This window comes from Nansenia antarctica (genome assembly GCF_963989245.1).
Source record: "Nansenia antarctica genome assembly, chromosome: 6".
NCBI lineage: Eukaryota > Metazoa > Chordata > Actinopteri > Argentiniformes > Microstomatidae > Nansenia > Nansenia antarctica.
This window is the reverse complement of record NC_137676.1, coordinates 394,894-407,393: the sequence shown is the minus strand read 5'-3', so window position 1 is coordinate 407,393 and position 12,500 is coordinate 394,894. Positions and strand designations below refer to the sequence as shown.

Here is a 12,500-nt window from a genome sequence, read left to right as displayed (position 1 = left end):
TGGCCTCCCTCCCTCCCCCCCTCCCTCCCTCCCCCCTCCCTCCCTCCCATCCCTCCATCCCTCCCATCCCTCCCTCCATCCTTCCCTCCCCCCCTCCATCCCTCCCCCCCTCCCTCCCTCTCTCCTTCCTGACATCTTCATTTCTTTCCTCCTTCACTTCTCCTTCTGTTCCTGACATCTCCATTTCTCTCTCTCTGTCTCTCTCTCCCAGGGGAGAGCTAGAGCATATGTGTGTGTCTGTGTGTGTGTGTGTGTGAGTGTGTGTGAGTGTGCGCATCGGTGTGTGAGAAAGAGAGATGCAGTGTGTGTGCGTGTGTGTGTGTGTGAGAGAGAAGGATGCGGTGTGTGTGCGTGTGCATACGTGTGTGTGTGTGTGTTATTCTCTGTGTGACCCTGGCGGGCCTAAACAGGTGCAGGCTAAATGGATATGAATGGAGCTGAGAGTAAACAGAGCCAAAGTGCTAGCCAGGGCGCTAATATAATTAACGCACAAACATCAGGGACGGGGGGGGACGGAGATAGGGTGAGGAGCTCTCTCCATCTGTCCCCGCTGTCCCCAATTTAAAGTAAAAGAAGGGAGGGGGGGGGGGGGTAGGAGGAGAGAGATACAGTGTTGTTTCTGTACGGTGCTGTCTGTCTGTCTGTCTGTCTGTCTGTCTGGTAACTATAACCATGTCTGTCTGTCTGGTAACTATGGTAACTATAACCATGTCTGTCTGTCTGTCTGGTAACTATGGTAACTATAACCATGTCTGTCTGTCTGTCTGGTAACTATGGTAACTATAACCATGTCTGTCTGGTAACTATGGTAACTATAACCATGTCTGTCTGTCTGTCTGGTAACTATGGTAACTATAACCATGTCTGTCTGTCTGTCTGGTAACTATGGTAACTATAACCATGTCTGTCTGTCTGTCTGTCTGGTAACTATGGTAACTATAACCATGTATGTCTGTCTGTCTGGTAACTATGGTAACTATAACCATGTCTGTCTGTCTGTCTGGTAACTATGGTAACTATAACCATGTCTGTCTGTCTGTCTGGTAACTATGGTAACTATAACCATGTATGTCTGTCTGTCTGGTAACTATGGTAACTATAACCATGTATGTCTGTCTGTCTGGTAACTATGGTAACTATAACCATGTCTGTCTGGTAACTATGGTAACTATAACCATGTCTGTCTGGTAACTATGGTAACTATAACCAGGTTAGTCGACAGCGAGCCGACCGGGGGAGGCCGGCGGGGGTAGACATGTGAGGCCGGAGGACCTGTCTGTCTGTCTGTCTGTCTGTCTGTCTCTGTCTGTCTCTGTCTGTGTCTGTCTGTCTGTCTGTCTGTCTGTGTGTCTGTGTGTCTGTGTTGAGGAACACGCTGTGTGGCTTTCTGACACCGTTCCGGAACGTTCCACGTTCTTCATCCCTCATGCCACTCCTTCCTTCCAGTCCTCCGATGTCTACCTCCGCCAGCCTCCCTCTGCCCCGACACACAGCGGTAGAGCGCCCACCAGGCTGTGTGTGTGTGTGTGTTTGTGTGTGTGTGTGTGTGTGTGTGTGTGAGGCGTGCTGAGCACCACTGACTCTGTGTGTATGTGATGTTCTGTGTGTGTGTGTGATGTTCTGTGTGTGTGTGTGTGTGTGTGTGTGTGTGTGTGTGATGTGTGTGTGTGTGTGTGTGTGTGTGTGTGTGTGTGATAAATGGTAGACTGACTTATATAGCTATGCCTTATTCCAAAGCGCTTTACAACGGCCTCTCATTCACCCATTCACACACACATTCACACACCGATGGCAGCAAGCTACCATGCAAGGCGCCGGCCCACTCACTGAGAGCAATTTGGGGTTCAGTGTCTTGCCCAAGGACACTTTGACATGTGGCCAGCCGGGGCTCGAACGGCCGATCTGCCGACCTTGCGATCATTAGACGGCGGCTCTACCTCCTGAGACACAGCCTCTACCTCCTGAGACACAGCCTCTACCTCCTGAGACACAGCTACTACCTCCTGAGACACAGCCTCTACCTCCTGAGACACAACCTCTACCTCCTGAGACACAGCCTCTACCTCCTGAGACACAACCTCTACCTCCACCAGCCTCTACCTCCTGAGACACAACCTCTACCTCCACCAGCCTCTACCTCCTGAGACACAGCCTCTACCTCCTGAGACACAACCTCTACCTCCTGAGACACAGCCTCTACCTCCTGAGACACAACCTCTACCTCCACCAGCCTCTACCTCCTGAGACACAGCCTCTACCTCCTGAGACACAGCCTCTACCTCCTGAGACACAACCTCTACCTCCACCAGCCTCTACCTCCTGAGACACAGCCTCTACCTCCTGAGACACATCCTCTACCTCCTGAGACACAGCCTCTACCTCCTGAGACACAGACTCTACCTCCTGAGACACAGCCTCTACCTCCTGAGACACAACCTCTACCTCCACCAGCCTCTACCTCCTGAGACACAGCCTCTACCTCCTGAGACACATCCTCTACCTCCTGAGACACAGCCTCTACCTCCTGAGACACAGCCTCTACCTCCTGAGACACAGCCTCTACCTCCTGAGACACAGCCTCTACCTCCTGAGACACAGCCTCTACCTCCTGAGACACAGCCTCTACCTCCTGAGACACAGCCTCTACCTCCTGAGACACAACCTCTACCTCCTGAGACACAGCCTCTACCTCCTGAGACACAGCCTCTACCTCCTGAGACACAGCCTCTACCTCCTGAGACACAGCCTCTACCTCCTGAGACACAACCTCTACCTCCACCAGCCTCTACCTCCTGAGACACAGCCTCTACCTCCTGAGACACAGGCCTCTACCTCCTGAGACACAGCCTCTACCTCCTGAGACACAGGCCTCTACCTCCTGAGACACAGCCTCTACCTCCTGAGACACAGCCTCTACCTCCTGAGACACAGCCTCTACCTCCTGAGACACAGCCTCTACCTCCTGAGACACAGCCTCTACCTCCTGAGACACAGCCTCTACCTCCTGAGACACAACCTCTACCTCCTGAGACACAGCCTCTACCACCTGAGACACAGCTTCTACCTCCTGAGACACAGCCTCTACCTCCTGAGACACAGCCTCTACCTCCTGAGACACAGCCTCTACCTCCTGAGACACAGCCTCTACCTCCTGAGACACAGCCTCTACCACCTGAGACACAGCCTCTACCACCTGAGACACAGCCTCTACCTCCTGAGACACAGCCTCTACCTCCTGAGACACAGCCTCTACCTCCTGAGACACAGCCTCTACCTCCTGAGACACAGCCTCTACCTCCTGAGACACAGCCTCTACCGCCTGTAACAGCCGCCCCTAACAATGTTTTCACGTGTTATCCACTGGATCCGGTCATTTAACTGTACAAATATCTCATCAAACATCTACAATGATGTGAAAACAAAGGATAGGTGAAAGCAAAATGGCGGATGGCCACTCCTCCCACTGACCTTGTAACTCCTCCCACTGACCTTGTAACTCCTCCCCCTCTGATCTTGTAACTCCTCCCACTGACCTTGTAACTCCTCCCCCTCTGACCGTGTAACTCCTCCCCCTCTGACCGTGTAACTCCTCCCCCTCTGACCGTGTAACTCCTCCCCCATTGACCTTGTAACTCCTCCCACTGACCGTGTAACTCCTCCCCCATTGACCTTGTAACTCCTCCCACTGACCTTGTAACTCCTCCCACTGACCTTGTAACTCCTCCCACTGACCTTGTAACTCCTCCCACTGACCTTGTAACTCCTCCCCCTCTGACCTTGTAACTCCTCCCCCTCTGATCTTGTAACTCCTCTCCCCCTGACCTTGTAACTCCTCCCCCTCTGACCTTGTAACTCCTCCCCCTCTGATCTTGTAACTCCTCCCCCTCTGACCGTGTAACTCCTCCCCCTCTGACCTTGTAACTCCTCCCCCTCTGACCTTGTAACTCCTCCCCCTCTGACCTTGTAACTCCTCCCCCTCTGACCTTGTAACTCCTCCCCCTCTGACCTTGGAACTCCTCCCATTGACCTTGTAACTCCTCCCACTGAACTTGTAACTCCTCCCACTGACCTTGTAACTCCTCCCCCTCTGACCTTGTAACTCCTCCCCCTCTGACCTTGTAACTCCTCCCCCTCTGACCTTGTAACTCCTCCCCCTCTGACCTTGTAACTCCTCCCACTGATCTTGTAACTCCTCCCCCATTGATCTTGTAACTCCTCCCACTGACCTTGTAACTCCTCCCCCTCTGACCTTGTAACTCCTCCCACTGACCTTGTAACTCCTCCCACTGATCTTGTAACTCCTCCCACTGACCTTGTAACTCCTCCCACTGATCTTGTAACTCCTCCCCCACTGATCTTGTAACTCCTCCCCCTCTGACCTTGTAACTCCTCCCCCTCTGACCTTGTAACTCCTCTCCCACTGATCTTGTAACTCCTCCCCCACTGATCTTGTAACTCCTCCCCCATTGACCTTGTAACTCCTCTCCCTCTGACCTTGTAACTCCTCCCCCACTGATCTTGTAACTCCTCCCCCATTGACCTTGTAACTCCTCCCCCTCTGACCTTGTAACTCCTCCCCCTCTGACCTTGTAACTCCTCCCACTGACCTTGTAACTCCTCCCACTGACCTTGTAACTCCTCCCACTGACCTTGTAACTCCTCCCCCACTGATCTTGTAACTCCTCCCCCACTGATCTTGTAACTCCTCCCCCTCTGACCTTGTAACTCCTCCCACTGACCTTGTAACTCCTCCCACTGATCTTGTAACTCCTCCCCCTCTGACCTTGTAACTCCTCCCCCTCTGATCTTGTAACTCCTCCCATTGACCTTGTAACTCCTCCCCCTCTGATCTTGTAACTCCTCCCCCTCTGACCTTGTAACTCCTCTCCCACTGATCTTGTAACTCCTTCCACTGATCTTGTAACTCCTCCCCCTCTGATCTTGTAACTCCTCCCACTGACCTTGTCGATGACCCCCAGCACCCTGTAGGCCCGGAGCTCCTCTGCTGGACTCTGCTGGCCCCCTCTGCTGGTGGGAGTGGAGCACTGCACCCCCATCGCCTGGGACAGAGCAGAGGAAAGGGCATGTTGCAGGTTCAGCATCATTTATGTGTGTTTAATATGCATACGTTATGTGTTTAATATGTATATATGTGTGTCCATGTTATATTTGTTTAATATGTATATATGTGTGTATATGTTATATGTGTTTAATATGTGCATATGTTATATGTGTTTAATATGCATACGTTATAAATATGTTTAATATGCATATGTTATATGTGTTTAATATGCATACGTTATGTGTTTAATATGTATATATGTGTGTACATGTTATATGTGTTTAATATGTATATATGTGTGTATATGTTATATGTGTTTAATATGTGTATATATTATGTGTTTAATATGCATACGTTATATATGTTTAATATGCATACATTATATATGTTTAATATGTATACGTTATATGTGTTTAATATGTATATGTTATATATGTTTAATATGTGTATGTTATATATGTTTAATATGTATGTTATATATGTTTAATATGTATATGTTATATAAGTTTAATATGTATGTGTTATATATGTGTAATATGTATATGTTATATGTGTTTAATATGCATATGTTATATGTCTTTAATATGTACACTACCGTTAAAATGTTTGGGGTCACTTAGAAATGTCCTTGTTTTTTAAAGAAAAGCACAGTTTTTTTCAATGAAGATAACATTAAATTAATCAGAAATACACTCAGGAAGCGTGGGGTGACATTTCTTCAGATTACCTCAACAACTAAACAGCTAGAATGTCAAAGGTCTGCAATGCTGGAATTGCTGCAAAGGGAGCATTATTTGACGAAAGCAAAGTTTGAAGGACAAAATCATTATTTCTAACCTTGTCAATGTCTTGACTATATTTTCTATTCAATTTGAAACTCTTTTGATAAATAAAAGTGTGAGTTTTCATGGAAAACATGAAATTGTCATGGTGACCCAAAACTTTTGAACGGTAGTGTTTATATATGTTTAATATGCATACGTTATATGTGTTTAATATGCATACGTTATACATGTTAAATATGTATATATGTGTGTATATGTTATATGTGTTTAAAATGTATATATGTGTGTTTAATGTGGACATGTGTTTAATATATATATATATATATATATATATATATATATATATATATATATATGTTATATGTGTTTAATGTGTATGTGTGTTTAATATGTATATGTATATGTGTTTAATATGTGTGTTAAACATTATTAATACATACATACATTATTAACACATACTATAGTAATAGAGTCCCCAAACAGTGTATTATGTGCTGGTTATCCTTAACAAATAGCATTCTGCAGAAAACCAGACCGTTTTTTTTCGTTTTCAACCAAAATGTGAATTTTGCAGATAGGAGACCATCGATATGTGGGATGAAAAATGTATCTTGATACTCTTTTTAAACAGCAGAGGGCAGCAGAGGGCTCAATCTACCTTTGACTTCTCTTGTTCAGACTTATACCCTATCATAGTTATACCCTACCTTCTGAAAGGGATTCTTTCAGAAAATACAGTATTTTGTAGTTTTTGTCTGAGAAATAACTAAAATAACCTTTTTCATTCATAATTTCTCTGCAAACTCATTTTGTTAAAGAATCTCATATCAGTGAAGGGTATGGAACAGTGAGGTGAGTGTAAAGCCCAATGCACACGGCGTGCGATTTTGTCGCACCGCGAATTCGATTCCATTGTTTTGAATGAGACAATGCACACGGCGTGCGATGCGATATTGTCGCACGACAACATTCGATTCTCCATTCACACCCACACACTTTGGTGGTGTGAGTATGGTTATAGAACAGAGTATGGTTATAGAACAGAGTATGGTTATAGAACAGAGTATGGTTATAGAACAGAGTATGGTTATAGAACAGAGTATGGTTATAGAACAGAGTATGGTTATAGAACAGAGTATGGTTATAGAACAGAGTATGGTTATAGAACAGAGTATGGTTATAGAACAGAGTATGGTTATAGAACAGAGTATGGTTATAGAACAGAGTATGGTTATAGAACAGAGTATGGTTATAGAACAGAGTATGGTTATAGAACAGAGTATGGTTATAGAACAGAGTATGGTTATAGAACAGAGTATGGTTATAGAACAGAGTATGGTTATAGAACAGAGTATGGTTATAGAACAGAGTATGGTTATAGAACAGAGTATGGTTATAGAACAGAGTATGGTTATAGAACAGAGTATGGTTATAGAACAGTGAGGTGAGTGTATGGTGACATCCCTGGTTGTGCTACTGACCACGGCCTGCAGTGACCCTTGACCCATGGTGTTCTTCAGATGCTGGTTGGAGATCTGCTCCGCTCGCATCAGATACTCTGCTGTCTGCCTCTTCACCGCCTCTCGCCTGGTAGGGCTGGGCTCACCTGGGGGGGGGGGGGGGAGAGAGTGAGGCAGAAAGAGAAAGAGAGAGAGAGAGAGTGAGAGAGAGAGTGAGAGAGAGAGAGAGAGTGAGAGTGAGAGAGAGGCAGAAAGAGAAAGAGTGTGAGAGAGAGAGAGAGGCAGAAAGAGAAAGTGAGAGAGAGAGAGAGGCAGAAAGAGAAAGAGAGAGAGAGTGAGAGAGAGAGGCAGAAAGAGAGAGAGAGAGTGAGAGAGAGAGAGGCAGAAAGAGAGAGAGAGAGAGAGAGAGTGAGAGAGAGAGAGGCAGAAAGAGAAAGAGTGAGAGAGAGAGAGGCAGAAAGAGAAAGAGAGAAAGAGTGAGAGTGAGGCAGAAAGAGAAAGAGTGAGAGAGAGAGAGGCAGAAAGAGAAAGAGAGTGAGAGTGAGAGAGAGGCAGAAAGAGAGAGAGAGAGAGGCAGAAAGAGAAAGAGAGAGTGAGAGAGAGACAGAAAGAGAGTGAGAGAGGCAGAAAGAGAGAGAGAGAGGCAGAAAGAGAAAGAGAGAGTGAGAGAGAGAGACAGAAAGAGAGTGAGAGAGACAGAAAGAGAGTGAGAGAGGCAGAAAGAGAGAGAGAGAGTGAGAGAGAGACAACAACAACAACTCACAACAACAACTCACAACAACAACATCTCACAACAACAACAACAACTCAACAACCACAACCACAACAACAACCACAACAACAACCACAACAACAACAGCAGCAGACAAACAAACAAACTGACACATTTCCCTCACAGAATACACAACAGGGTCCTAGCCCTATTATAAGTAGCTTCATATCAGGGGGCTGTTCCACGAACGTTGATTAGTATATAGGCGATAAAAATAAATGCCGCGTTCAGGCAACTCGGGATTGGGATTCAAGCCTCAGGTGATTCCTCGAACGAGGATCAGGCTTGTGTCATGAGTGTTCACAGAACACTGGCTTAGAAATCCTCGATATGGGCGCGTGCACGCAGACATAAAGAGCCCCGAAGAGTCGAACTGTCGAAATGAAGATACTCCACTCTGCAGGGGTCCTACTTTTGCGCAGCATTCCGAATTATTGATCTTTATGAAGACGGAAAAATAAGATGGAAAATAGTGCAATACTGCCGCAATTAACAAGGCGAGGGAAATGGTTTGGCAAGAAATTGTTGACCGATTAAATGCGTAGGTCATACTAGCCCCAGTTATTGTTATATGTTCATATTTTAATAAATGAATATTTACTACTGTGGTGATATCAGCAGCAGGCTACAAACCGTCATATCGCCGCAATGGCCTAGTGGTATTTACCGCTGCCATAGTATTTATTTGTCATTTTAAGACGGTGGTTCAAATCCCTCTTCTGACACACTTTTTACTGCATTTCGTTGTCTGAATCTAATCTAAAATCTCATCTAAAAAAGTATGTAGGCTATAAAATGATGGTGCAGACTAATTTACAAGAACTGACACGATTACAATGGTGTTTGAAGCCTTTCTGAGTAGTAAATTATGTTCTTCTAACTGGACCCTGGATTGGCATAGATTATTTTTCTTATGATTACTAATGGATAGATGATTCACTTAGACAGATATATCTATTGTAAATTGATTTGCATGAAGGCTTCGGTTAAATGTAAACAAAAAACAAAAAAACATTCAATTAAATCAAGTCTCGAACACGCAACCTTTGGAACTCTAGCTGGCTGCCCTAACCACTGCGCCAGCCCACACCACTGTGAAAACGGCAATGCAAGTTGATAGACAAACCTATTATTTTTTTTATCTATCTATCTATCACACTTTCAAAATATCAAGTTATCTATCACACAATCAAACTATCTATCTATCGATCGATCAAACTTTCAAAATATCAAATTATCTATCTATCACACAGTCAAACTATCTATCTAATCTATTTATCTCGTGTGAAGTGGGAACTAATATTTCCTAAAAGACACTTGAGGAACTGTCGTTCGGGATGTAGTTTCCGCCTGCGAGAGATTTTTTTACGCACGCATTAGCTAAACCAGCCTGTAAGTCTGCTCGGGACCAGAATTACTCAGAAGGATTGCCAAGCAGCGAATTATTTGAGCCACATTGATGGAACCAACCGCAAGCTTAAATTAGTGCCCGGATCTGATTCTCTCTCTCTCTCTCTCTCTCTCTCTCTCTCTCTCTCTCTCTCTCTCTCTCTCTCTCTCTCTCCTCTCTCCTCTCCTCTCTCTCTCCCCTCACCCCTCTCTCCTCTCTCCTTCTCCCTCCACCCTCCTCCCTCCTCCCTCCTCTCTCCTCTCTCCTCTCTCCTCTCTTCTCTCTCCTCCCTCCTCCCTCCCTCTCTCCTCTCTCCTCACTCCTACCTTGCACGCCCTGCAGTAGCAGGTCCACGCCGCTGCGGTAGAGAGAGAATGCTGCCTGGTAGTTGAGCTCCGCCTCCCTCTGCGCCGCCAGACGGACGTGCTGCCCGGCCTGGGCCTGGTAGTCTCTGCTCTTCACTTCCTTAGCGTTAGCCGCGTTTAGCGTTAGCTCTCTTCAGGCCGCCAGGGAAGAGCGCCGCCCTGCTGGTGTGTGTGGTGGTGTCGGGGTCTGGAGCTGGGGGGGCCGGGGAGGAGCTGAGGGGGGCGGGGGAGGGGGAGCGGCGGTGACGGTCATGCAGGGAGGACAGGAGAGGACTGCTGGTGGTGGTGGTGGCGCCCCCCGGTGGTTGGTTGGGGGAAGTGCGGCCCGAGGCCATGCCATCGTCCAGCTCGGCCAGAGAGTCTGTGTCTATCGCCAGGAGACCAGGTCACTGTCGCTGGAGGGGCCTGGGACACACACACACACACACACACATGAGGGAAGACATATAGACACACGAGAGAGAGAGATAGAGAGAGAGAGACAGACTGACAGACAGAGAGAGAGAGACAGACAGACAGAGAGAGACAGAGACAGAGAGAGAGAGAGAGAGAGAGACAGAGAGAGAGAGAGACAGAGAGAGAGAGAGAGAGAGACAGAGAGAGACAGAGACAGAGAGAGAGAGAGAGAGAGAGAGAGAGAGAGAGAGAGAGACAGAGAGAGACAGAGAGAGAGAGACAGAGAGAGAGACAGAGAGAGAGACAGAGAGAGAGAGACAGAGAGAGAGAGACAGAGAGAGAGAGAGAGAGAGAGAGAGAGAGACACACACACACAGAACTTACCTCCATATTCCGACTGACTAGTTATGGTCAAATCATCAACACCACCGATATCTCTCTGAACTGGAGAGAGAGAGAGAGGGAGGGAGGGAGAGAGAGGAAGAGAGAGAGAGAGAGAGAGGGAGGGAGGGAGAGAGAGAGGAAGAGAGAGAGAGAGAGAAAGAGGGAGAGTGAGAGAGGGAAGGACAGGGAGAGAGAGAAAGAGAGAGAGAGAAGGAGAGAGAGAAGAGCGAGAGTGACACAAGGCCATGTTTGTCTAGGTAACGCCAACATACTTAATGAACGGGCCAGTGTCACATGGCTGGGCTCAGTAAGGCCTCTGTGTGTGTGTGTGTGTGTGTGTGTGTGTGTGTGTGTGTGTGTGTGTGTGTGCGCGTGTGTGTGTGTGTGGACCTCAGTGAGGCCAGTGTGTACCGACCTAGACGAGCTCATATAACTCCTATTTTAGAGACTCTACACTGGCTTCCTGTTAAGTTCAGAATAGATTTCAAGATCCTTCTGCTTGTTTATAAAGCTCTCACTGGCACAGCACCAGAATATGTTCACACCTTTTTTATATCAGCCCGATAGAGCTCTCAGGTCTTCTGCTACCATATCAGCCCAATAGAGCTCTCAGGTCTTCTGCTAGCATATCAGCCCAATAAAGCTCTCAAACCTTCTGCTAGCATATCAGCCCAATAGAGCTCTCAGGTCTTGTGCTAGCATATCAGCCCAATAAAGCTCTCAAACCTTCTGCTAGCATATCAGCCCAATAGAGCTCTCAGGTCTTCTGCTAGCATATCAGCCCAATAGAGCTCTCAGGTCTTCTGCTAGCATATCAGCCCAATAGAGCTCTCAGGTCTTCTGCTAACATATCAGCCCAATAGAGCTCTCAGGTCTTCTGCTAGCATATCAGCCCAATAGAGCTCTCAGGTCTTCTGCTAGCATATCAGCCCAATAGAGCTCTCAGGTCTTCTGACGCTGGTTTTCTCTGTGTACCACATGTACAAAAGAAGAGATTTGGTGAGGCTGCATTCTCATTTTATGCTCCAGATTGTGTCTCACTGCCAGTTTACATCAGGGATGCAACCTCAGCACATATGTTCAAGTCAAGACTAAAAACCCATCTTTTTAATATTTCCTTTAAATGACTAAATCATTACATTCTGATTATATAGTAAGTAAGTAAAGCTTTATTTATATAGCACCTTTCATACAAGAAATGCAGCTCAAAGTGCTTTACAACAGGAATAAGAACATAAAGTGAATATAAAAGCATAGAATGAATATAAAAGCAGGGGAAAACAGTCAAAAGAAAAGGTAAAGATTTACATTTCTTACACACTATGTGATACATGTCATACATTCATACACTACTATGTATTATTTTAGCCCCCCCAGTGAGTGTAGTCACGCTAGTATGGGACCTGCACCTGTGGTACACGCTACCCCACCCGCAATGTACTGCCCTCTCACTTGGTTGCAGGGTATTTCAACCGGGGCCTGGTTACCCCTCAATATCCAGGACAATCGTCCCTTCCTGGGGCCTGGTTACCCCTTAATATCCAGGACCAACTGTCCCTTCCTTCAGCCTAACTTGGATCTCGGCGGGCCTGGTTACCCCTGAAATCTAGTATCCAGGACCTACTGTCCCTTCCTTCAGCCTAACTTGGATTTCGGCAGGCCTGGTTACCCCTGAAATTGAGTATCCAGGACCTAGTATACCGTCCCTTCCTTTAGCCTACTTAGACCTCGGCGGGTCGAGGTCCATCACTAGTACGTGAATATAAAAGCAGGGGGAAACAGTCAAAAGAAAAGGTAAAGAAAATACAATAAAAACTTCTTTTTTTAAAATATTTAAAGTGCATATAATGATTGGAGCACTTTGAGCTGCAACGTTTTCAGGAACA

The 12,500-nt window shown here is 46.4% G+C and overlaps 1 protein-coding gene across 1 annotated transcript in view; it reads right to left on the bottom strand.

The window, feature by feature from the left end:
- LOC308159652 (ribosomal protein S6 kinase delta-1-like) overlaps positions 1-12,500 on the bottom strand; it is a gene marked incomplete at both ends in the record, with an annotated part of 41,818 nt that overhangs the window by 13,572 nt on the left and 15,746 nt on the right. Inside the window, 6 exon segments of the mRNA XM_080533469.1 lie at positions 4,962-5,060; positions 7,329-7,453; positions 9,796-9,943; positions 9,945-10,213; positions 10,216-10,239; positions 10,615-10,674. Of these exon segments, the coding sequence (XP_080389595.1) occupies positions 4,962-5,060; positions 7,329-7,453; positions 9,796-9,943; positions 9,945-10,213; positions 10,216-10,239; positions 10,615-10,674 (725 nt within the window).